The 26,196-nt window shown below is 52.8% G+C and overlaps 1 protein-coding gene across 2 annotated transcripts in view; it reads right to left on the bottom strand.

Moving 5' to 3' along the window:
- Nucleotides 1–7,530: 7,530 nt before the first annotated feature.
- TRIP4 (thyroid hormone receptor interactor 4) overlaps nucleotides 7,531–26,196 on the bottom strand; it is a 50,739-nt gene continuing 32,073 nt past the window's right edge. For both annotated transcript variants that reach the window (XR_010921343.1, XM_067556026.1), the window contains 2 exons: nucleotides 14,053–14,155; nucleotides 7,531–7,814 (listed from right to left, as the gene is read on the bottom strand). Coding sequence is in view for 1 of the 2 variants with exons in the window: in XM_067556026.1 (XP_067412127.1) it covers nucleotides 7,747–7,814; nucleotides 14,053–14,155 (171 nt within the window). In the remaining variant the exon portion in view is untranslated. The remainder of the gene's footprint in view (nucleotides 7,815–14,052; nucleotides 14,156–26,196) is intronic.

Genomic DNA, 26,196 nt, shown 5'->3' with positions numbered 1-26,196 from the left:
GTGGCTGGAGGAGAATCCAGGCCCAGCCTCTACTCCAGGTTCCAGCCCAGGGACCTTACAACCAGCAGCCATGGTCTGCACTCTCCCACATCTCGCTGCTGTTCCTTGCCTACTCCGACTTCATGTCCATCGGGATCTTTGTGGCCGTTCTCTGGGTATGGCCTTCCCTTGAGCCAGGGCCACAAGTTGCTTCTCCTCCTCTCCAAGAGTGACTCACGCTGCTGCAGCCCTTTTGGCTGTCCTCTCCCTGGCTTTAGCGTAGCCCCGCCTGCTCCTTCCCAGTTGGGCTCCATGATTCCCAGGCTAAAGTTGCTTATCCAGCCTTGTTCCCCTCTGGTGTGGCCTATCGAGTTACTTGGTCCCCTTCCCAGAGGATACGTGGGCGGCCCGTGCAGGCCGGGTGAGATGCGGTGGCTGTTACAGCCGGGCTTGCGTGTGCTCCGTGGGTCAGTGCAGCTGGGGGGAGACCCCCCGAACAACGCCCTTCCGGTCTGGTTTTTGGAGATTGTTGTGGTTTGGGGGCTTGATTTTTCTACCCCCCCTGCCCGACTTTAAATGAAAGGGGCCGTTTGGGTGGCAATGTCTGTTCAGTCAGACATCACGGGAAGGAGTGGGGCTGCCCCGGCCCAGCTGAGCGGCACCGTCTCTTAGGGTCTGTCTCCACGGCAGCTGGCAGAGAGTCTCCCAGCCAGTGCAGGCCTCACACTAGAGCTCTGAGAAGAGCCGCACCGGCGGGGCTCAGGCCATGCCCCCCTCCCCCACCTGCTGGGTCCGACACGCTTGGGTGACGCTCCTGAGCCATTTCGAGTGCGCTGGCGCGAACCCCGCCACCCCGAGGCTGTCTACGCAGGCTGGGAGGCTCGCTTGGGGGATAGCCACTCGGCAGGGGGGTGGGGCTGAGCTGCAGAGTCCCTCCATCCCGTGAGTGGGGCATGACACAGAGCACGGGCCCAGCCCCCCATCCACGGTTTTACGGGGCTATTTGGCACAGAGCACATGGGACTCTCCCGTTCTAACCCAGAGCATCCCACACGCCCCAGGCAGGGCCCTCGGCGGCGCCAGTCTGTGCCCCTGCCCCAGTCCCCCTCGCTAGCACAGGCAGAGATCAGCGCCGCAATGACACAGGCCGGGAGACCCACAGCCGCCAGGGAGAGCAGGGGGTGGGGAGGGCAGCCGGTCTCAGGCGCTGGAGCAGAGGGAGCTGCTGCTGGGAAGGGAGCAGCCCGGCGGGCTCCTGATCAATCCCGCGCCGCAGGGAAAGGCGCGGCAGCACAGGGGAGGAGAAGAATCGCTCGCTGTCAGCAGGGGCAGTGGAGTGAGGTGACCTAGCGGGAGGGCCAGCGAGATTAGAGCTGCTGAATAAGCACCTGCATCCGTGCGCGCAGCAGGCGTTGGCAGGGAGTAATTTATAGGCTGGTCTCCTGCACACCTCCCCTGGGCAGATCGTTTCAGCCCAGGCTGCGGTGGCAGCGGGGCTCGCTCACTCGCTCGCTCACAGCAGCACCAGCCACGGAGGGTCCCTGAGCAGGAGGGGCAAGCGAGCAACGGCCCAGCAGCTAGGCACAGGGCGGGGGGGGTGGGGGGGGCAGAGACAGCCACGGGGCTGTGCCCTCTCTCCGCAGGTGCCCAGGGCAGGCTGGTCCCCTCCTGCCCATCAGTGGCTCCAGCCGCAGCCCTAGAAAGGGCCAGGGACAGGTCCCCCGTGGCTCGGCCTGCAGCTCCCTCCTCGGGGCCGAGCCACAATCACTCAGCAGGCTGCACGCCACGGGGGCAAAATCAGGCGTTCTGCACCACCTCGGCCACAGCCACAGACAGGCAGAGAGAGGGACCCGGACACACCCACGGGTAGGGCACACTCACAGACACACACAGACTCACTCGTGCGGGCAGGCACCCTCGCACTACTCACAGGGGCAGACACACACCGGGGCAGACAGACACGCAGCCGTAGCCTGAGAATCTCCTGTGCCCAGTGGCGCATGGGGCAATCCAGTTCTCCCGCAGCTGCATGACGCAGACCAGAGAACTGCCCCCAGTAACTCCTGGAGCATGTGACAACAGCCTTTTCCATCGTCCTGCACCAGGTCACTCTCTGTCCTCTGGGCCTCCTCTCCCCTCCAGGCGGGCTGCACTGTAAGACATCTTTTGGGTGTCTACCACAGGACAGCCGGAGGACTTGGCAAACCACCATAGCCATCTCTGTCCGACTCCAGAGGCCCAGCGTGCCGTTCCCAAGGGACTCCGCCTTGCCACGCGACAGCTTGCCTGCGCCGACGACCCTGCGCACTACGCCAGTGGGGGCGTGCTCTTGGCAGGGCGGAGGGCAGGAGCCAGGCGAACGGCTGCACACCAGTCCTCCGGGCAGGGGGCTGTGAGGGCGGCTAATGAGCGATCCACACAACAAGGATTTCTGTTACAGAAACCACCCGGCAGCAAGCGGAGTCTGTTGCAGATCTACAGACACACCCGGACAGACACACCCAAGCCTGCAGACGGGGGGCACACACAGTCATGCCCAGAGAGGAAGACAGAGAGATGCTGACAGACGGGCAGACTCACACGGACAGCCGTCTCTCCCGGGCTCTGTGCTGCAGTAGGTACCCAGGTGAGACGTGCAAGCTGACTGTTGCCTCCCACGGGGCCGCGCTGCAGGCTGGAGCCTGGGGTGACAGGACTGCCAGTTCTGGCCAAGCCCTGCGTAGCCCGGTGCACACAGGGGGCACTCCCTGAGCTGGCTTCGTTCACTGCTGACATGGACTTGTCACTCTCAGCCTCCCCATTCACTCGCCGGCTCCAGCAGGGCGTGGGCGCTTCAACTCGGAGCAGGCAGGCGGCACTGAGGGGCACCCATCTCCCTGGCAGATGGGCTGGACGGGCAGCCTGGGATGCCAGGCCCTCAACTGGCCGACACTTGGCCTGAGGGCTGGGGTGGCAACACCTCTTCTCTTCACGTATGTTCTGTTAAACAGGGGGTGCCCCGGGCACAACCGAGAAACGGAGCAACTGATGCCACGGTGTCTGGGTGAGCAGGCACCGGCACCCAAGGGGTTAACTCCACTGCCCTGCGTCTGCGAAGGGACCCCTCGGTGCCCTGGAAACAAGGCCAAGGAGATTTTAAACGTGCAGACTGGGCCAGGGCAGAGCATTCTGGGGGTGACGTTTGTGGAGCCAGGCTGGACCTACAGGGAGCTCTCCCCTGCACTCTCCAGGCTGGCTAAGGGCAGACTGGCTGGCTGGGGCGGTGGGGAGCATGCAGAGGGCTGATGGCTGTGCAGGTCGGTGGCACACGTGTGTTTCAAACAAAAGGCTTTCCTGCTCCAGGCCAGGTCATGGAGCACGGCAGAGCCCAGGTGTGCTGGCGTCCCAGGGGTGCAGTGCCAGACCAGCGCGCCCAGCCTGCTCTGCCTCGCAGCAGGGGACTCGTCTCCCATGGACATTTCTCATCAAACGTGGCCCGTCCCCAGTCCCCCCCACACACCATGATTCGTCAAATGACCCCCCCTTTTGAGCTCCAGCCCAGAATGGCCATAGGACCACTGGGGAACAGCGGGAAGGGAAACACTATTTCCCACCCTCTTGTGGCTCCTGAATGACGTGGCTTCTCGCCTGCCTTCCCGGGGTCACGTGGGGCAGGCGAGTGGGAAGAAGCTCGTAGCAGCGGCGGGTAGAGGAGGTTACACGCTCGCATTGGCGTTTTACTCCGGATGACGCTGCCTCCCAGCAGAGGCCCCAGGTGAGCCCTGCAGGTGCGAGCTTGATCCAAACAAGGGAAGTGGATGGCCTTCGGCACTGCGCCACCCCGCCCCAGGCACACCGTGACCGGGCTTCGGGGCCTGGCTATTTTTACTAGCCTAGTGAATGCATCATCCGCTAACGTTGCGCAGCGCCTTCCAGATCCAGTGAAAAAAGCCCTTCTCCCTCGTTCCAGTCATTCCCTGGAGTCGGACGTGTCTTGTGCTGACCAGCTGGGGAGCCCGTCAGCTCTCTGGGGTCAAGACTGGTTTCTCTTCTAGATCTTCTGCAGCACCGTGCACAATGCCAGCACTTCAGCAGCGCTGGCGAGCAGCCATGACGCAGTTTTGTTGGGAAGACGGTGTGGTTTCGTCGACGGGGCACTGGACTGGGATCCTAGCCGTTCCACTAGCCTGCTGAGCTTGCACAAGCCATGCCCCTGCTCCGTGCCTCAGTTTCCTCATCTGTAAAGCAGTTTGAGCTCTATAGCTGAAAAGCTCTAGAAGAGCAGCGGAGTGTCTGTGGACGGTGCCTCCCACCATCTAAACTGCTCCAGGGAGCCAGTCTAGCACAGCGAGTTAATTTCTCAGCACAGGGGCTCCTTGACCATCTTCATGTCCCAGGGCGTTGCCTAGAGGGGCTGGTGCAAGGGAAGGAGACAGGCTGATGGCTCGGTGGCACGTGATGTGTGCTCCCTCTCACGTTGTTTGCCAACCTTTCTTTGCCAACACCCCTCTCTAATGCACTGGCTTGTAACGTTAAAGGCTAAGGGGGAGAGGAGGGAACCGTGGCACTTGCCAGCCCAGAGGGGTTGGATTTATTGCAGTAGCACAGTAGATGATCGATGAAATACTGGGCAAGCAGCCGATGCATTCTCAGATAGCCGCAACCCGGCCAGAGGCTAGTCCTTCTGGCTAGGAGATTACAGGGGGTTTAGAGGCAGCATGGTCTCGTGGGTAGGGCAGTGGACTGAAAGTCATGTGACTTACAGCCCACATGAGCTCTGCCACTGAGCTCCTGTGTGACCTTGGACAAGTCACCTCCCCTCTCTGGGCCTGTTTTCTTCACCCCCTGTGCCTCGTCTGTTGAGACTGTTAGCGTTTGGGGGCAAGCTGACCTGGTGTGTGTCTGTGCAGAGTCTGGCACAAGGGGCCTCTGGTCTAAGTCGGGGTCTCTTAGGGTTATTGCAGCACAACTCACACAGCAGCAGCAAATAGACGAGGATGCTGTAACCACCACCAGTGACATCAAGAAGATGAAGGCACTTTATTTGTTACAGGGTCTTTCACACACATGGCAGCCAAGCTGGCTTCAGAGAGTTAGCTAATACCAGACAAGACCACACACGGCATGAAACACAGGGAAAATGAATGATGCAATGAATGAAGTAACTCATGGGAGGGACTTTGAGAGGGAGTGAGCAATGCCTTCCAGGGGAGATTTGAAACAAAGGGGAGAAACAGTAAGACGTGCACTCAAGGCGAGCAGCAGAAAAGGCTCTTGCAGGAAGCATGGCAGAGCACCGAGAAGGGACAGAGGAGTGGCAGGCAGGTGAGTGGGTGTAGGAGGGAGAGAAGGAGAATTCAGTCACCTCCTGGAGATGGAAAGTTTCTGGTCTCCCATTTAGCTGAGCTCCACGAGGGCTGTGACGACGGTGAGCAAGTCCATGAAGAGATCCAAGGAAGGCTCCGTGTCCTGCTCGGATTTGTTCCTGTGCCTCTGCTGGCTTCAGGCTTGGGGCGCTCGGTGGATCAGAGCAGGACAGGGTATCCTGAACTCAATCTCCAAATGCCCCAAGGAGCTGTGTGACGACAGGCAGCGAGTGACACACACTGTCTGGATGGGGAGAAGGGGGGCAGCATCCAACACACTGGATTCTGAGCTGGGCCGTGGAGAGGGGCCTGGTGAAGGGAAAGGGTGGGAATCTTGACTCCATTCCCCGAGTGCCTTTCACCCCACAGGGCTTTGCAGTCACCGAGCCAAACTCTGCCCTAACTTGCTGCCCTGGGGCCCCGGTGAGATGGCTGGGGCAGCATGGCATGGACATTACACACCTAGACAAGGATCACTTCCTTCAGCACCACAATGCAGCCACCACTCATGAGCCAGACTGCACCACAGACCTGGGGGCACAGGATGGGAGCGAGAGCCTGGGCTGATCATGGGGGAGCACCATAAACTGCCCCCTCCAATCACCCACTCTGCCTCCAGCATCGATCTCTGCAGTCGCTGGACATGTGGGGCGCACCCTTAGGGCACAGATATTGTGGGGCTGGGAGCAGGAGAGGTTTGGGCAACACTCAGCAGACTGGGGCCCTGATCGGAGTGGAGGAAGGCAGAGAGAAAACCCCCAATTTCTCCCTGTCCTGAGGAACGGCAGCTTCTCTGCGGTAACCTCAGCGCCAGCGCCAGGAAGAGCGGAGCTGGGACGCCCAAGCTGAGATCTGCATGTGCGCGTCTTTGAATCCGCAGACCAGATGGACGCTCAGAGACAGAGTCACTAGCAGGGGACACACCCAGCAAAGCAAGAGCCAGAGACGGCTCCCAGGCTGAGGGGGGAGCTCAGCATCTCGTCGGAGCAAATGCCTTTCTAACCGATAATGCCTCCGGCTCCAGCTGCTCACTTCCAGAACACTGAGGCTTCTGCTGAGGATGCTCCAAGCCCTCCTGGCTCCCAGTGTGCCGTGGTAATAGACAAACAGGGCAGCAGGGTCAGGGCAACTTAACCATTATCCGCATAATGAACAGAGAGCATCTAACCTTGGGGCTCTGGCGGTCCTCTCTGGGGAGGCAATTTGAGAGCGGGGATTTGCTGCTCTGCCCCAGCACGGCGGGGCGAGGTGACATCGCTCCGTGTTAGCGCTGCCGTCACTGGAACGTGGCGGGGCTCAGCTGGGAGTCGGTAACACCCAGGCCATGTAGGACTAGCACCTAGAGCGCCTCCGCCTGGCGGGCACACAGCCCAATGAACATCAATGCACAACGCGCATGGGCATGTCACGGCACAGAGATGCTGAACATGAAGGATTAAAGAAAGGGGAAATCAATCTTATGCCTAACACAGGGGGCGGGTTTTTTTAAGTCACACACAGCTACTGGAGGGGAGCCAGCTCTCCCAGGGAGGATGTTGGTTGGATAAAAAGCAGAACAGAGATGCAAGGCTGCCCAGCTGCTACTAACCACTCACGGGAGCAGACTCGCAAACAAAGCTTCTGAGCAAGCGGGGGCAGAAAACCGAGTTCACCTTTCCCCTTCCACGCGAACTCCTGGCCTGCGCTCAGCAGAGGCAGGGATGGGCTCGGGGAGGGGGCCTGGCCCAGCCCAGCTTTATGACATTCATCCCCATCTCGCGTTGGTCCCTTTGACCGGGAACCTTTCCCAGGCACTGCAGGCCAAGGTGGCACGGGGCAGCTCCAGCAGGAACTCTGTGAGCAGCTGCAGCACCACTCGCCCAAGCCCCACTGCAACGTGGCTCACCCGCTCTGGCCAACGGACCCGGCGTCGCAATCTGTCTCTTCCCCGAGCTGCCCGGAGACAGGAATACTGACAACAGCAGGGCTCAGCCAGCTCCGACCTGCTGGGAGAGGAGGAGCCTCTGGCTGAAGCTGGCCTGTTTCCGAATCCTCCAACACAGTCCTGGCCCTGCTCTGAGTGTCGTGCCCCAGCAGACAGAGCCAGATGCCAGCACTCCACTGAGTTTGCCATTGGACCAGTCTCTCGAGGGGTCGGGGGGAAGAGGACAGGTTCTGCGGCCAAAGCACGAGTGGACACGCGATTCCATACGGAAACTCCAAGCTGCCAGACTGAGCCAGGCTCTGTGCACTCAGGGAGCAAGGCACAATGCCCCCCACCTTTAATAGCCTTGGAATACAACAGTCAGATATTCTAACAATGCTCTCAGGTCCTCTTGGAAGCGCCTGCCTCGTTCCATGGTCCAAGGGCCCCAGGAAGAGCAGCTGGAGTGGCTGGGCTGGTTCCTGGTGGGTGGGAGGCTTGGGACTGTCACCCCCCCAGTCAAACAATCGCCTTCTGCTTCATTAACCCCTTCTTTGCTCCCTGATGAATCTTTGAATCCAGTTTCCCTGTAGAGGGGGGAGAAAGGGGAAAAAAACCTCTCATGACTTTATTTTTAAACGTTATTTGCAATGCAAATCAGCTGGAGGCAGCGAGGTCTCCTAGTTAGTGTGTTCCTGTCACATTCAATTATCCTGCTCTAGGAGCCAGGCATTTCCAAACTCCATCGGATCGCTCTGCAGGCGTGACGTGGGGAGGCATTGGGGGCCACACAGAAGAAATCCTGGGGGGCTGCAGTACGGAGGGGAGGCAATTAACATCCACTGCTCCTGCCGCTGGTGGGAGGAAAGAGATGGCCCTGCTCATGGGTGGGCTCCAGGCATGACATGTTTTAAGGAAACACCCATGCAGAGGGTACCTACTCCAACATTGCATAGGAGAGACATCCCTGCATGCTGGCCCAGTGTTACAGCAACCAGAACAGGCTCCCTGCTGAATGGGGCAGTGACCGGAGCAGAGCAGGGCCCTGCATGACTGTCCGATTGATGAGGGTTTGCACATACAGGAGGGATCAGAGTTTGCAGCCTGAAGGGCTTCCCAGGGTAAAGCCCAGCCAAGGGGCCTCTCTGGGCTGCAGCCCTGCTGACAGAATAGACGAATGGGAAGCACATCTCTAACATCCTGGGAGCAGAAGGGGCCAGCAACCATGAACACGCAGGCTCATGGCCATCTGCACCCCACCGGCGGCAGCAGGACCCAGAGCCAAGATTGCCTGCCTGGGGCTTTGCTGCAGACGGGCTGTTGTCCTGACAGAGGGTCTAGCCTGCCCGGCACTGTGCTTCCAGAGTCCCTTCCCCAGCACAGGGCAGCATCAGGCCATCCAACAAACCTGATCTAGGAACCGAAGCACAAAGTCTGTTCAGGCCAAGGGCTCCTGCAGAAGCACTGGGATGAACGAGCTGGAGCCCAGAGTGCAGGGCCGATGTTTGCCTCCAGGGGTCATGCCCAGCCCCCTCCTGCCCGTACTTTCACTCCACGTCTCCCCCAGGTTGTATCCAATCTCCAAGGCAATGCATGCGGCACCCCTCCCTGTTAGGAGGCTGGTTTCCCTCCCGCCCTGGAGGCCCTTCTTCTGGAGGAGAAGGGAAGGTGCCCAGTGGCTGGGTGGGAGGAGATGGGACAACATTGTCAGCAAGGTGAACAGGCTTTGTTCATCTCAGCCGCTCCTCCCCGGACGCTTCTCCCAAGGACCTTGTTTCCTCGCCAGGATGCCATTCCTTTGTGCCCTCCCTTCCCCGAAATGCCAGGCTGCGGCTCAGCTCGTCTGTCTCCCTGCGCAGGAGCACTTCAGGCAGGGAGCACGTCTCCCTCCAGCAGATTGACAGCGTTACATAAACGGGTCGGGACATACTGACAGCCCAGCCCAAGACAGGTGCCTGGCAGTTCCCTGAGACCCTTCCATGAACTGGGGGAACACCCCAGCTAGGATAATCCCTTATGGTGTTAATCTCTGCCCTGTCCTTCTGGGGGAGGCACACTCAGCTCGGCCTGCCCGCCATGCACCAGTGGGAGAGCAGCTCCCTCCAGAGAGGGCCATGGGATTGCTGGCGCTATGGATGTTCTTTGATCCCTGTCAGATTGACGGAGGATGTCAAAACGCAGGATAGATCAACATCACAGCCTGACTGGAAATTGCTCTCTCGCTTCCCAGCACTGGCTGGCCACGGCTGGTCCACTCCTCCGAATGAGCATTGCTTCCCCCTGCTCAACAGCCAGCTTCAGCGCCACGGGACAACCGCTCCTCCGAACCAGGCCAGGCTCCTACCCCAGGCCCCCTCCTCCTTGGTCCCCGGGCAAACTGCACCATCTCTTGCACTCTCATTCAGCTCACCCAGTGGAGTCACTCCCCACCCTTTGCAAATACAGAGCTTGTCTCTGGCTTTTATAGCTGCTGTACACATTCAGCCACTACCCGCCCCCCCCGGTTCCCATTTATAGTCCTGAATCAATGGGCTGCAGAAGCTCCCTCAGCCCATTGCTCCACAGACAGACCCATTCGCCAGGAGGAATCAGCCTGCACCGATCTCAGCTCTGCCAGCACACCAGCTGACTTTAAACACGCTCTTCCATAACCAGCAGTAACACGTTAGCTCCATCCGCGGGATCAGCTCCCTCTGCCCCCAGAGACACGCTGCTGTCCAGACAGAGCTCTGGCTGACAGAACTGGGCACACAGGTGCCGGAGTTACCAGGCGCTTGCGTCTGCCCACAGAGGAAGCTCTAAGCAGCATGGCAGTGCCAGCAGTTCTACCAGCCTGTCTGCAAGCGGTTAAGGGTTTCTGGCGAGGGGTGCTACTGAAGACTGGCAGGTGAAGGATGGTTACCTGGTCAATAGCAACTGCCTCCTGCAGGCATGAGCTCCCTTCAAAGCAAAGAAACAACCCCTCCCCGTTGTGCAAGGAACACAGCAGGCAGAACTGCACTCAGGCCCTGAGGGGGAACAGACCCAGGAGCTAGGGCATGCATGCACTCAGATCTCCAGGTTACTCCATCTCCCCTAGGGATTAATCAAGGTACCGGCCCAGGATGTGTAGGATACTGTGCCAGGCAACAAGGGCATGTCCACGGGGACACGGGACCATACAGAGTCAGCGGCGCCTCCCGCTGGAAGAGCTGTGCCCGTGGGGGCTCTTTAGGCGCAGGGCAACCGCATGCATTTGCCACGTGTTCAGCTAGTAACCGTTCAGAGCTAGCGCTAAAACACTCGTGCCCATTGGCTAAAGAAGTGCCCCTCACCCCAGACACAGACATTGAGCCTGGCCAAGGAACAACGGTGTCTTGGGCTAACTGGCCTGCTAATTCCAGCGCCAAAGCAGCGAGAATCTAGCAGTGCATCTACCAGGAGGGCTTCTTGTTCACACTAGGCTGACTTTGCTCAGAACCACATAACGGGGGGGGAAGCAAATCCCAGAGGCTTCCTCCCCCTGCATCTCTCTCTCTCTCTCGGGTCCCCCTAAATCTCCCCTCCTTTGGCCTAGGCTCTGGGCTAAGTCTGGCTGTCTGGCCAGTCCTCTGCTACAGTCTACACTCCAGCAGAAGCTTCCCAGGCACAGGGATTAGGGAAGCACAGACTTTTCTGCAAAAAGGGATTTGCGAAAAGGTGTCAGCTGCTGACTGCAGGAAGCAGCATGCAGGTCACCTCTGCGAGGGTTTCTGGCCACCATGGGAGATGACGAGCCAGAAGCAAGGTAAAACTATGACTGTGAAACTGGAGTGACCACAGCCCTGGAGGATCTACCATGGTGGGGAATCTGCACGGCCCTCATTTCCCTCCTAACATCCACATCTAACAGAGCTTTCCCAGCCCCAGAGTCCCCTCTAGCTGAGATGAAGGCGTGATTAGACACCACACTTCCCAGCAGTTGTGAGCCAGCCTGTCAAGTAGCCCAGCATGTCCGACCAGTGCGTTACAGAACATACGGTTCTTCACAGGGGAGCTACAAACTCAGCTACACGCTTCCATCTCACATGGCCAAGAGCTCTGCCAAGCCTGGGACACCTTAGCTTCACATCTGGCACCAACTTCATCTGTCAGTCTCAAGTGCAACTGCTTCTCCTTATCCCCGGAAACCATTCTGATAAGAAAGTACCCAGCTCTATCAGCTAGTTAAAAAATTGTCAACAAATGGGTCACCTGGAGCGAGGTCAGAGAGAAGCGCAAGATAAAGGTGACTAGCAAAGAACAAGCACCAACAGTCCGGCTCTCTCAAAACCTGATCAGTTCATTAAATGCTCTTCCATCTCACATTCCAGAATCCACAGAATGCCCATGTACAACTTCCAGTGTCTGCACCCCAAAGCTTCTTGGACCGCTGTCTTCTACCGGAATGATGGAGCTATTAACCAATAGAGGCTCGTGAGTGCAGGCAATAGGACTTCCACAGGACCTGGGCCTAGACTTTGGAACTCTCTGCCACAAGAGCTAAGGAGAAGCACAGGCCTCCTATGTGCAAAACAAAGGGAAAATGTATTTCTCCAACTCAACTTTCCCTCCGTGAGCTATGGCCACGCTGCCTGCCCATGCACACAGAAGCAACTGAGTTACTTCCTTCCAATCTGGAGATGAAGACAGGTTGAAGAAAGAGAGACTGTATTTCTTTTTGTATACACCTGGGAGGCGCCTAGACACCACGGTGATGGGGAGCAGATCTCTATTTGGATTACTTGACTGCACACGCCCAATTTCTGCTTGATCAAATGAGGGCTGCGTTTCCCAACAACAAGACAAAGGGGCATTTGTCTGAGTGAGGTTTACAGGAGCCCCTGTAGCAAGTCAGTGTGCTCAGGTGGGGAGGCTAAGGGACCCTTGTTCAGTGCCTTGCTTTTGAGGTTGACTATATCTGATCTGAAGCGTGCCCCTATTATGACAGTGCATCACTGTGATAAAAGGTCAAAGGTTCTCTGCTCCTTCCCCCCCCTTGTCACAAATATTGTCAGCCTGGCCTGGAATAACTGTCTGCCCGCTGCAGGGGAGCACGTACCACTGCTGCTGCTGCTTTATCCTTCTGACAGATTCTGTCCGGAAGGAATCAGGGAAGGCAAAGCCAGAAGCGGGAGTGGGACACTCAGGCAGCCTCAAGCACGGCCAGCTTCCTTCCAGTCTGTTACACTGATCCCTCTTCAAGCAGGAAATTGTCACAACACAAAGGACGCAGTGTGGCAGCCAGCCTTTGTACGCAGAGATGCAGGCACACAAGGAGGCAGCCGCCCCATGCTCACGCTGCACAGAGCACGTCAGCATTTCACTAAGTCGCTGCACCCCGCAGCCTACTTTCCAGAGGTGGCTTGATGGAGGTGGGTGAGGAGTGAGGGCAGAGCATGAATCAGAGAGGGGAAGGGTTGTACAGGGATAGAGTCAGGCATCCTGTGAGGATGTTCCAGCAACACAAAAGGGTGTCCCATTGCAAACAGCTCCTTTCTGCCAGCCCGCTCACTCCCACACACACCCACCAGAAATGGAATTGCCATTCTTGTGGTGGGCCTCAGGAACAAGCTCTCGTGGTGAGTTCTGCAGCTGTGGCTAGCGCACTCACCTTCCCCACGAGCACAATGCATAAAAAAGGAAATAAACCAAACAAAGCCACCATGCCCCCCTGAGCTCCATTGGAAACCTGCGGTGGGGGAGAACAATCTGTGTATGGCCCAGGAGAGGCAGATCAAATCCACTGGCAGGGGAACGTTCCTCTCAAGCACTGGGGAGAGAAAAGACTCTAGATTGCACTTCAGAGGAGGTTGTTAACTAGTTCCAAAAACCGGTGTCGCTTCTGTCCCACGGGAGTCTGTCTACTTCCAGTGAAACACACGGCAAATTAGAAAGAAGACCTAGTAATCAGCCCCATGAAACCAAACAGCAGAGACTATTTTTGCTTATGCTGATTTGAGCCTGTCAAATTAAATTTTTCACATCCCCTGGAACCACATGACTGCAGGCTCCCCAGCTGCTGCGCCCCTTTTCCGTTCTCTTTACAGGGGTGGGCAGCAATCACCAGCAGCTGCAGAAAGCTGCTTGCTCATAAAAGGGACTTACAGCACTGGCAAGCATAGTGTGGACAGATGCTCTGCGGTGCCTCTGCCAAGGCAATGCTGCCTAGATATGCAGCCCCCTTGCTTTTCCAGTCCTGGGCCTCCCATGCTGACAGCAGGTCAAGCCAAACTGGGTGGCAATTTTGTAATGCAGACAAATGTCTACTAGGGTCTAGTCCAAGACCTATCTAGCTCACGTTCTCTTGTGATGGTGAGACTAGAATCCAGGTCTGTACAGGGGGAAGGGGAGTGCAATTGCTCCATGCCAGTAAGACACCACTCCCTTCACACACACAGCTGACGGGCTGGATTTGCAGGTTTGCTACTTGCCCTATTTGAAGGGATGCTTTTGGCTACAAACGTTTATCATGGAATCAAATCACCTGACATCCTCAATCACACCCCAGGCGCTCATGCCAGAAGCAGATCAACTGCAAACATGTGTTTCCTACTTGCATGTGATGAGTGTTAAGACTCTAGGAGCATTAGCGGGGAGAAGAAGTCGTGTGTTTCCAAGGAAGCAACATCTGGGGATAAAGAAACTAAAGAGGAAGCTACTCCAGATGTGTGTGCACTATTAAACAAACACCTAAGGATCAAAGCGTGTGAGCAGCTACCCAGAAAGCAAACAGAGCTGGGGGGCGGGGGGGCGGGGGCGGCAAAAATTGGCAACAGCCTGTCAGAAAGGGGGAGAGGAGTGTGTCTGCGGGGTGCCACAACTTACAGATTTTGGGTTTTCCTTTGATGGGAAACTTCACGATCATCTCCTGGGGATTAGCGCAGACAAAGACGAACGGAGACCCAGACTCCTGGCTCAACGTCGAATACTGCAAAACACAAACTGCCTTAGACAAACCGCAATGGAGGCAAAAAGAGCTCAACATTCAAAAAGAGCGCAGCGGGCGGGAACTTTCCTGGGGCCTGAGAAGGTAAGTCAAAATGGAAGGGCTTGTCTACACACATTGGTTGCACCGACTTAAATCAGTTTAAAAACCACATTAGGTGCAAACCCTGTGTGGCTCTGATATCAGCTGGGCTTGCATCTGATATATGCCCGGTTTAGCAGATGAGAGTTGAACCCACACACAAAGTTCAACCTGTTTAACGGAATCGCTTTTAAATCGCCACCATTCTATCAGGCCTAGTCTTCCTGTAGAACGGCCCCGTCTGCTCCTGAGGGGTGGCGGGCAGAACCTTGCAGGGATAAGCAGTGATTTGCTGAACTCATCAAACAACAAGACGACGACCCTGAGGAGCTTCGTCTAGCTCCGGGAATGCTGACACTGCAATCAGAGGGGTGACTGCAGCACGTGTAGACATACGTGAGTTCGCTTTGATCTAGAGAGCCTTGGCAGCATTGGCTAGCTGCTACCGTCCATGCCCAGGGTCCCTTGTGCAGCCCATGCTGCTGCAGCTTCACAGCTCTTGTTCCTGGAGCCAGCTAGATCAGAGCTAGCTCGGGGAGGTCTGCATGTGCTGCAGTAGCCCCTCAGACTGCAGTGTAGACGTACCGTCCGACTAAGATGACATGACTCTGAGCAGGCCCGCAGTTCAAAGAGCAGCCAGCACACAGAGGCAGTTGATGGGGAGAACCGTTTTCCTTTCGAAATCCAGGGCACTTTCTGGAAGGAATTTATGTAAAGCAACTACACTACAATGAAAACGTTTGGGGAATTTCTACAGGAAAACCAGTAAACAGAGCCCTTCTCTCCCTAGCCAAAAAGGAAGGATCCGCCAAGAAAGTGGAATGTACTGAAGCTCTGTCTGGACGCAGTCCAGTTGGACTGATGGTCAGAAGGTGAACTGCAAAGTTCTTGTAAAAAAAATTAAACACTGTTTAAGATCCTAGATTAGTAAGAGAACATGCGCCAAATACACATACCAATAGTGAGACATCTGCAGTTCCAATAGCTAGGTTACAGTCTCAAGGGCTACCAATCCTCAGGCTTCAGGACAAAAGTGCACTGTTACTGGGAGTCAGGAAGAAGTTCCCAGCAACCATATGATACTGTTTATGTGACTAGGTGCCTTTCCTCAAATAGATCTGGTAAAGGCCACTGCTGGAGACAGGACACTAGGCCAGATGGAGCAGTGGCCTGTTCCCGTATGACAAATCTTGGATTTGAATAGAAGTTACCAATAAATGATTTTTAGGCAAAGTATTTGAAAATCGCTTCCTCTTTCACAGACCTGCAAAGATGAGATAGGATCTACTCTGTGACAGCTAGGTGAGGAAACCAGAGCAGGGCCCTCCTGGCATTGCAGGAGACAGTGTTGCCAGCAATGGTGAGGGAAAGTGCAGAATCCTGATGCTGGGTTTTGGTAGGTCAGTGAAATCATTTCCAGCACGTTTATTTTACAGTTGTATTGATTTGTTTAGTAAGCATGGGCCATACACGCACACAGAGTGTTGTACTGATCAGGGATCTGATCGTTTTTTCCCTGAGCAGTGCAATGCTCCTTTAAAGACTCTTCCCATGCAAGCACCTGCAAAGAGGAGAATCCCTCATTTCTCAGACAGACTTCAAATAGCGAAACAGCAGCAACTGCCAAATCACAGTTTGTTCCAAAGTGATTCCTCCCAACCCTGGGAGCTGGGATAACAGTTCCTGCAGTGCTGCTGGGTGTAGGTTCTTCTGAAGTTTATAGGACCAATGGTTCTTCTCTAACTCAACTTGGTACAGGTCGCCCCATACAAACAGTACCCTTCATCCTTGCTCAGAGGGCCGTGTTCTCCATTGGCCATCTGGCCCTATTTATTTAGAAGTTTCTCTCCCCTTCTCAGGAAGAGGGATCATTTTATATGGATATACCTGTCTTTCATAGATTCCAAGGCTAAAATGGGATCTGACCTCCTGTGTAACACAGGCCATGGAACTTCTCCAAAGTAATTCCTAGCGCAGATCTTTTAGAAAAACATCCAAACTTGATTTTAAAATTGTCTGTGATGTAGAATCTACCGCAACCCTCGGTAAATTGTTCCAATGGTTAATTACCCACACTGTTAAAAATGTATACTTTATTTCCAGTCTGAATTTGCCTAGCTTCAACTTCCAGCCATTAAATATCTTATCAGATCTTTCTCGGCTAGACTGAAAAGCCCATTACCAAATATTTGTTCCCCATGTAGGTACTTACAGATTGTGATAAAGTCACCCCTCACCCTTCTCTTTGTTAATCTAAATAGATTGAGCTTCTTAAATCCATTACTGTAAGCAGGGTGACCAGATGTCCTGATTTTATAGGGACAGTCCCCATATTTGGGGCTTTTTCTTATATAGGTGCCTATTACCTCCCACTCCCTGTCCCGATTTTTCACACTTGTTATCTGGTCACACTAACTAAGGCAGGTTTTCTATATTTTAATCATTGTTGTGGCTCTTCTTTGAACCCTTTCCAGTTTAATCTGTATCTTCCCTGAATTGTGGACGCCAGAACTGGACACAGTATTGCAGCAGCGAGCATACCAGCGACACATACAGGAGTAACGTGATCTCTCTACTGCTAGAGAGCCAGACAGAGTGTAGACTGATGACACACGCCTAGGCTTCCATAACTGTACGTGTTCGTGAACACATGCACACAGCATTCCAACAGTAACGCCCCCCAAATCAATTCCCATTCTTCAACCTCACCTTGTGCACTCGTCCCATTTCCCCCAGTAGGGCAGTGAGCTCAATGGCAGCGTGGAGGTTACAAAAGTCAGATACGTGACGCACTTGCCAATTCACTGGCTCAAGAGCTTTGGTTTTCCTTGCACTGACTCTGAAAAGGGCACTGACTCTGAACCTTTTGCCAGCAGGAATTTTTGCAGGCATGAAAACGTAGCCAAAGCCTCCTTCTCATCTGATTGGTTCTATCCCCCCCCCCCATGAGATTTGCCCCCGTGGAATTTAAGAAGGGTTCCAAGGTCCATTTGCTAGTTCGGCAGCAGTTGTATCTGCCTTTTTCCTTATGGCACCCCGTTATCCTGGCCACTCTGATGTCCCACTAGCTGCACATTGCAAAGCTGGGCTATTAGTGTGCATTCTGGATGGAACAAGAGGTACTGAGGCCATGCCAGCAGGCCACATGATATGAAGCAGCGTGCAGGAACGGTGCACAAGGCTTCCCGAGGCTAAAGTCATTATTTCAATGCACTGAATTCATTCAGAAGAGTTGAAATGAGGCATCAACGGAGCTTTGTCTGTCTGTGTATTGGGCCCACTTACAGCTTTGATTTATACACCAACACAGTGTGCAGACCTGCACTGCAGCCCCCCGCTATGCAAAGGTTGGGAGCAACACACTGTGCGCCAATTAAACTCGTGACAGGAGAACTAGGAAAGCTAATAACAAGTTACCTAAGTGAACCCTGATTCTTACTGGATGTTTTCAATTGCAACCAAATGAAGAGACTAGTCAGACTGGATAGAATGGGATTAGCAGAGAGTCACCAGTGACTCAAGTGGCAATTTAGAAACGCACTTGCGCACAACGGAGGAGGCTATTTGCTAAATATGGTGGATGCACGGCATGCCTGATCAATCTTCTCTACTAGATCACCACTCCCAGGGATATAAGCATCATTTGAGCAATTAACATTTGAATAGCTGAAGTCCCCCATTATTGCTACTGAGTATGTTGTCCTCTCTCAACCTTGTGCTATCACTACCTTGAGGCATGCAATATAACTGATATACATCTCTATTCTGATGACCCTGCATCTGTACCTATTGGATCATGATGTATGATATTCTCTAATTAGAAATGGTATCTCACCAGATACTATGAGGGCACTCCCCCACTTCTATGACATCCATCTCTCCTTCCTCTATAGCTGAGATCCCAGACTTAGAGAATCCCCTGGATATTTATCCCACCACGCTTCTGAGATGTCTCATCTACGGCGAGGCATTCTAGCTCATCTACTTTGGCTTTTCATCTTGTGCGGCATAACAGACATTTGCAGTGGAACCCAGAGGTACAGTTTTCAAAAGTGCCTAAGTGACTTAGGCGTATACATCCCATTTTTCAGTGACTTAGACACTTAGGAACCTAACTCACACTAGCATTCAATGAGAATGAGGTTCCCAAGTGACTAGTCACCTTTGGAGATTTGCCCCACTTTGCTTAGTTTCATGTAACTCCTTTATCTGACACCATGTTACCTTTCTTGGATTGTACCCCTGAGCCCTCCTGCTGTTTCACCGAGGCAACTGGAAGGTCTGTCCTCTCTGCTCTGAGTGGACTCAAACACAGGTAACAGGAAACCCCAAAGATGATCTCGCTAGGACTAGATGAGCATAGCTACTGCACAGAAGCCAGGAACTCCAGGCTCATTCCCCCCACACCGGAAAGATGCAAACTGCAGTCTAAAGAAGTGCACCAGGAGGACCTGAGCTTGTTACTAACAAGTCTGTAACTAGGAGGAACTAAGGAGATCCTTTTCTCCTGCTACACACGCAGACAGAGCTTGAGACAAAATGGAGCATCTCAGCACAAGCTGGAAGTCAGCTGCACAGAAGGCCTGCTGCCTACAGTTCCAGCTCCTACACTCCCTATGGGTTCAGTAGTTCGAACACACAGCAGGTGACTATCAGACACTCCAGCCAGCAAAAGCCATCAGGATGCAGGACGGAATCTACCATACAGAGTGCCTTCCCCCCAGCATGTCGTGAGCAGCCATGCTAAGAGGCCTGTCCAGATTTCCCAGCTCAGCCAGCCCATGGCAAAAGGGGCAGATAGGCCAGTGAGCAAAGAGACAACCCCATCACACCTGCCCCTCTTTCACAGGGCATCGTTTTCATCCAGGCAAACTTAGCTAAGCCACAATTTTCTTTACTTTGTCTTAATTGAGGGGAGCACCGGGAACCCTGAAAGAGGCCAGGAAAGGAAGGAACCAAGATCAGTAGCTGCAGCCAGGGATTGGGCAGGCTTCCCCAGAGACGCTTGGACATAACGCGTTTGGCAGCAAACACCGGGCCAGATGCTCTTGGCCTTCCCTGCTCCCTCGTGCAGCTTAGCAGCACAAAGGCAGCAGAGACTGACTGCACCACTCAGGCTGGGGAGCCCCTGACAGAGCTGGCTCCCACACCGCTCTTCCTGCAGTCCCCCAGAGAAGGGGGCACAACCGCAGCACACCGCACTCCAGTTATTTTCAGCTGGAGGATGATCCGCTGGAGACGAATACTAACTGGGAGGGTTCAGAGTAAGTCCCGACAGCTCCCTCTCTCTGCTACACCCAGCACGAACTGGACACAACAGATGATGTGGCTTGTTCAGATTTTTTCCCCTCCCCCTTCTCAAACTAGAATGTTTGGATTTTTCATATTATTTCACAGAGGGTATTCCTGCTCTCTCTTCCCATTTCTCCTTGTACCCCCGCCCCAAAGGCCCCATGCCCAGATGATTACCCTTCCAGCTAACTGGACACAGCTTCCTCAGAAGCCCATAAACATTACCGTGGCGTTAGCCTGAATGGGGCTCTCTCCACCCCCATCTCCAAGTCCCTGGCTCTACTATGTTGAGTTTGCTTGTCTCAAAGGTGTCATGAGCCAAGGAGAGCGGAACTGAAACAATCAAGGAAAGAAAAGTGCTAGGAGGGCAAAAATCATAACAGAAAGAGACCTGGGGTGGGGGAATCCTATCAGAAAACAAAGGCACAAGTCATGATAGACTTGCAGAGTTGCCAGAGAACAAAGCAGGGAGCAAAAACTTTCCCAAGCAGTTTTACTAGTGATCGTTCAGGCTTTTCTTTCGGTCTGCCTGAGGTCTGCAGACAGGAATGCAGAAGCAAATAAACAAATGCCCCAGCAAAGACCTAGGTATAATGTGTTAATAAACCCCGTTCCTTTCCTGTCCCTGCTTCAAAGACCGGTCTACAGGGCTCTGCAGTGCAGCCTGCCCTCAATCACCACTCATCTTTAACATGGAGGCGCAGCCTGCAGCGCGTGCGGGTCCCAAGCCGATTGAATCAAGATGGAGAACTGCACGTCGGGACCTGTAGTCTCTGAGAGCCGCTGCCATCTGTTCCATTTTATGGATGTTACGGATGGCCCTCAGGCTCCTGGCAAGTTGCCAAAGCAGCCAGTTTGCGCGCCCTGGCGTACCAAAGAAAGCGGGGCACATCGAGGGGATGGGGCATTCTGTTCAGTTAATGATGGAAACAGCTGAACGTCGCTGACAGCTTTCCTCATCCGGGCCCAGAATGAGAAACAAACCTAAACTCTGTCACCCGCTGCTGATACAGGAGGAGGCCATTTCGAGGCCTAGGATTCATCTCCTCCCTCAGCGTCTCAAAATAAAAGAGGCTGCGCCAGAAAGCAAAGCTGCCTGGAAGGAATAAAGGCAAGCAGAGCTCATGTGCTGATAACAGAGCTGGGTTATTTCTCACCATGAAATCCATTTCAAACAACTCTTGGCAGAGATTCAGCCCCTCAGAAAGAGTGCAGGGCTGCTGCGGCTGGGCCCGTGTGTGTCAATAAATCAGCCTTCCGCGGCAGGCAGAGACACCCCATGCCCCATGGTGCTGGCTCCAAGAGTTACCAGAAGCCACTTGGCTGTCCCTGAGTCAGGAGGCTGGGAAGCAAAGCGTTCCCTGAGAGAGGAATGCAAGGGCTGAATGGCAGGCTTGTGGCAGAGGACGGCTGGGGGAGGTCTGGGAGTGTGCTTGGCCGCTGGGCAACTTACTTCACCCAGTTTTCAGTGTGATTTGTGGGAAAGGCGGATTCACTCTTCTTTCATGCCTCATAAGCTTCATGGCTGTCAGACTAACATAACAGGTAATTAACTACTAAACAGCCATTTTCTCCTCCTCTCCTGAGGGAAATTGCTCACCATCCAGCTAGAAAATGTTGCTGTAGCGGTATTCAAAAGAGAAAAGAAAAGTCAGCAGTTTCTGGCAAGCAGCATGGGAGCCGCAGCCAAACAGCGGCATTTATGCCAACACTCGCAACCTGCCGTCCCACGCCGGCACAAACGCGACCAATGGCTGAGAGGCAGCCCAGGGAACTAGAGACCGGCAAAATTACACCAATGCTTAGCTGGATCCCTTGCTTTTTAGCACTCCAGAAGGTCAGGACTGAGGCAAAAACACACAGGCAGCAAGCAATAACTTCAGTACAGTCTAGTGGTTAGCGTGGGAGATCCCAGTTCTATTCCCAGCTGTGCCACTGAGCGACCTTCCACACCTGTGAAATCCAGAGTCATTCGTCAGTGTTTGTTTTATCTGTATGTGCTGTGTTCCTCTGCTGGTCCCCTGTTACTTTCCAGGGCAGGACTTGTGCCATGTAAAATAATGGTGCTAGAACAACAACATGGCAAAACGGGATACAAATGTGACAACGATCATCCATTTTGTGTGTATGTCAATGTCATTTTGCCTGATCGCGCTTCAACTTTAAAGCGCCATTTTCAGAACAATCCTCCCTAGTTTTGTTAGCTGTGGGACCTGGAAGCAGGAGAAATGGTGCCAGATGCTTCTTATCCCAAAGAATCCATACACAGAACGCTAGAATGTTCAGATTATTCCTTTGGCAAATCAGGCTCCTTAAAACATGCAATCTAACCAGGTTCCTCTTCCACGCATTGCACATGACTGTAACATCCTCTTCCTGGCTGCAGAGTTTCCAACATTGCTTTTCTCTGAGATCTTGAAAATCCCCTGTCCTTGATACTGTCTTCGGGAGTTTCTAGAGAAGCTCTAGTCTGAAAAGCAAAGCTAAGAATAGCATCCTGGGGTTCTGGTCTCATCTCAATGACTTCAGGGAGGAGATGTGCTCCGTTTTACCAGTAAGGTGTGTTTCTCTAACTGCAAGTGGTACAAAGTCCGCCTGGGCTCAGAGAAGTGCTGGGATCTTTCTGACTCATACCTAAGCAGCAGTCATCAAGATTCTGTCAGCCAGAGTATCCCCTCAGCGACACCAACGTCCTCCACTGGGTTGTCCAGGTGTAACTGAAGGCAGAATGTGATCCAGCAGCTGGAACTCAACTCAACTTCATGGTGCCTGGGCCAGGCTTGGCACTGCAGAGCTTCAGAGGGTATTTAGACCAAAGGGAAAACCCTTTGACTCCAAGCCAGCAGCTCCGACGCTGAATGCACACAGAGAGCAGGTCTGTCAATGAGGGTGGGGCCGTTTTTAGTCACTTTCCAGGGCAGAACCACACTAAAGCATTGTCTTGGGTCCCATTTGCTTTTAAGTACGTTAATTATCCCTTTGAATGGAAGCTGCCCTTTCCAGGTTCTCAGACCTTCTCTCCTACCCAACAGTCCCTTCCTGAACCATTGCAGGGGATGCTCCTACAGGCTGGGATATCTATCCACCAAAGAAGACAAAGTGCCTAGTGGTTATAGCCATGGATTGAGTCAGGAGACCCAGGTTTACTATGGTTACTGCAACTGACTCACCAAGACACCTTGCGCAAGGCACGTCACCTCTCCTTGCCTCAGTTTCCCACCTTTGTAAAGTATTTTTAGCATGCTAGATTGCAGTTGTTAGGGGAGTGGAAACCGTTACACCTGAGACATTGATTTCTCTCACAACACAGCCTTTCGTTGGGGATACTGGAGCCTTGCATCTTCAGAGATGTTCTTGCTCTGACTGCCGTTTTCATCCATTACTATCTTCTCCAGTTTCTCAATTCCCCAGCAAGTCTACTGGTTGTGATGAGCAGAGGGCTTCCCCATACAACATCCCTGATGGAGAGGCAAACTTCCAGGGATGCCCCATTTACCACCTCCTTGGGACCGAGAACCCAGATAACTGTCCAAAGCCACTGCATTAGCCATATGGCTGCCGGGGAGTGGGCAGGAGACTGCTTCAGTGCAGTGCTGGGGCAGGCTGGGCTAGGAAGCTGCTAATGAGTGATATTCCACTCAGTTTGACAGGATTGGCAGAGGGAAAAGGAAGATGACAAAAAAACAAAAACAAAAGCTGTCAAGCCAAACTTTTGTTTGAAAGCCTGTTAGGTCTAGACTGCAACGTGTGAGGAAAGAACAGCTCAAACCCACAGCTGCTAATGGTTATGGATTTGGCAATCAAAATGTCTTTGTTAAAAAAAAAAAAAAGTTAACTGCCTTACTACTGAGGTTACAAACCGCAGCCTTGATGCATTGTTGCAGTCAACATCCTCCCTGCTGTTTTTGAGAGCTTACATCTGCTGCTGGCGGATAATGTGCTGGCAAGGAGCATAGGCTCTTTTCCTGGGGCTGCGCAAGGAGCTTTGCTAGGCTGCCTTCATTTCCCCTGCTCCCCATAACAATGCCCCTCAGGTGTCGCTTTGAGCTCTGCCCGCCTGTGCAGTATTCTGCTATTCCGGAACACAACCAGATCCACAGGCAATAGAGAGAACAGGCGTGGGGCACTGCTGGATTCTCTCCAGGATGGCCTATCCCAGTCTGGTACTACTACGTTCTTGGGGTGTTCTCTGCATCAGAGTTCCCAGCCCAGACCTGCATGACAGGCTGCAGCTTGGCAGTGCAAGGGGCAGAGGGAAGTAATTATGATTTAATAGGAATGGGGCTTCAAAATGTGGATTCACCTTTAAACTATTGAACGGCATTTGATTTTAAAATGCTGCACAATCCAACACCGCTCAGTTCTCAGAAGGTTTGGAGGATTCAATGGTGCCAGCAGACTGGAACATGAGCCATCATCCTTTGCTTCCCCAACACTCAGGCTCACCCCTGCCAAGTGTCATGAAGGCCTTCAGCGGCTCTAACCCCTACCTGGAAAAACACCTGCCTGCGGTGAGCCAAGCAAACTGCATTTGGATGGGTTTGACACATTTATAGGATGACTGACGACCAACTGGGTGGAACTGGAAAAACATTCACCAGTATAATGGAGTCAGCTGAAAGACACATTTCATATGCTTTCCTGTTCCAAGGGATCTGGGGACAGGACTAACGTCATCTGCGAAGGCAGCCCCGTTGCCATCCTTTCTCATGGCCAGATAAAAGATGAGAGCAGGAAGAAAACAGACAACTGGAGTGGTGGGAGAAAGACTGCTTGCTTCTATCTTAGCAACTCAGGATAGCACTGTGGGAGTTTTTCTGTCGACATAATAAAGTCCTTTTATAAATGATTATTGATTAATTAATAATTCACCTACCAACAATCAGGTTAGCAAAGGGTTAAGGGAAAAAGTGATTCAGCAGAGTCCAGTTAATGCCGGAAACAATCCTACACATTATTTACAAAAATTCCGCTCCTTTAAAAGAAGACCCTTGGCTAGAAATTAACAATTAAGGTATCCAACCAACTCCCTGTTCCGGTAAATTTCATCACTCACTATATCACCCTACCCAGCCAGCCTTGGCTTTGACCCCTAGGGTTGCTCTATAATGAAAGCAAATTGGTGGATGCCTGCTGTTTGTTTTAGATATTGTTGATTAAATTGTATCAGAGTTCCACCGAGTCTCATAGTGGGATGTATTGGTGGAATTAGGATATTTTTATGAATGGATTTCGAAAGATTATCCCGTTTGGGGCTATGAAATGTGGTAATTACATGGTGATTAAAGCATATGTAAGTACGTGCAGTCTTTGCACATTAGTATTCTAACTATATTAAATGTATTGAGTAACAGCTAAACTATTTCTCTCTCACACACACGATAATTTTCACTTCTGGGTAATTCCCTAGCCATTTAAATCCATGTCAGTGGGGAGAGTTTATTCTTTGGGCCCGAAGTCTTTAGCGGGACCTCGCAGCAAGCCAGCAACATTTGCCTGAAACAACCCAACTTCTCGCCCGCTGCACCTGCTGTGGGATGCTAAGTGGGTGCTAATCAGAGAAGTGTAGGACTAGAAGGGACCTCAAGAGGTCATTTACTCCAGTTGCCTGCACTGAAGACAAGACTATGTAATAACTACACCTGTCAGGGATGGTCTTTGTCTAACTTGTCCTTATAAACCTCCAATGATGGAGGTTCCACAGCCTCCCTAGGCAATTTGTTCCAGTGTTCAGCTGTCCTGACAAGAAGTTTTTCCTAATGTCCAGCCTAAATTGCCCTTGCTGCAGCTTCTTGTCCTGTCCTCAGAGATTAACAAGAACATTTTTTCTCCCTCCTCCTTGTAACAATCTTTTATGTCCTTGAAAATTGTTATGTCCCCCCTCAGTTTTCTCTTCTCCAGACTAAACAAACCCAATTTTTTCAATCTTCTCTCACAGGTCATGTTTTCTAGACCTTTAATCATTTTTGTTGCTCTTCTCTGGACTCTCTCCAGTTTGTCCACATCTTTCTTGAAATGTGGCACCCAGAACTGGACACCGTACTCAGCTGAGGCCTTATCAGCATGGAATAGAGCGGAAGAATTACTTCTTGTGTCTTGCTTACAACACTCCTGCTAATACACACCAGAATGAGGTTTGCTTTTTTTTTTTTTGGCAACAATATTATACTGTTGACTCATATTTAACTTGCAATCCACTATAAGTCCCAGATCACTTTCCGCAGTACTCCTTCCTAGGCAGTCATTTCCCATTTTTTATGTATGCAATTGATTGTTCCTTCCTAAAAGGAGTACTATGCCTTTGTACTTATTGAATTTCAGCCTACTTACTTCAGACCATTTTTCCGATTTGTCCAGATCATTTTGAATTTTAATCCTATTCTCCAAAGCACTTGCAACCCTTCCCATCTTGATATCGTCCGCAAACTTTATACATTTAATGATTCACTAGAGCAGATGATTCATTACCCCACCCTGGAATAAGGGAACTGGATCTCTAGAAATTGAAGATCTAGGATGAGGGCTGAGCAGTCTGGAGGGAGGAACTTTAGGAGCACCCAAACCTGGGAAGGTTAGAGTTGAATTTTGTTATCTTATCCTTGCCTTCAGGATTAGTAAAATCAAATACCAGGAAGGAGGTGAATTTCAAC

This window comes from Emydura macquarii, unplaced genomic scaffold (assembly GCF_026122565.2).
Source record: "Emydura macquarii macquarii isolate MOO-44397 ecotype Brisbane River unplaced genomic scaffold, CSIRO-AGI_Emac_v2 contig_1644, whole genome shotgun sequence".
Classification (NCBI taxonomy): domain Eukaryota; kingdom Metazoa; phylum Chordata; order Testudines; family Chelidae; genus Emydura; species Emydura macquarii.
The sequence above is the reverse complement of the archived record's forward strand: the minus strand, read 5'-3'. Positions and strand labels throughout refer to the sequence as shown.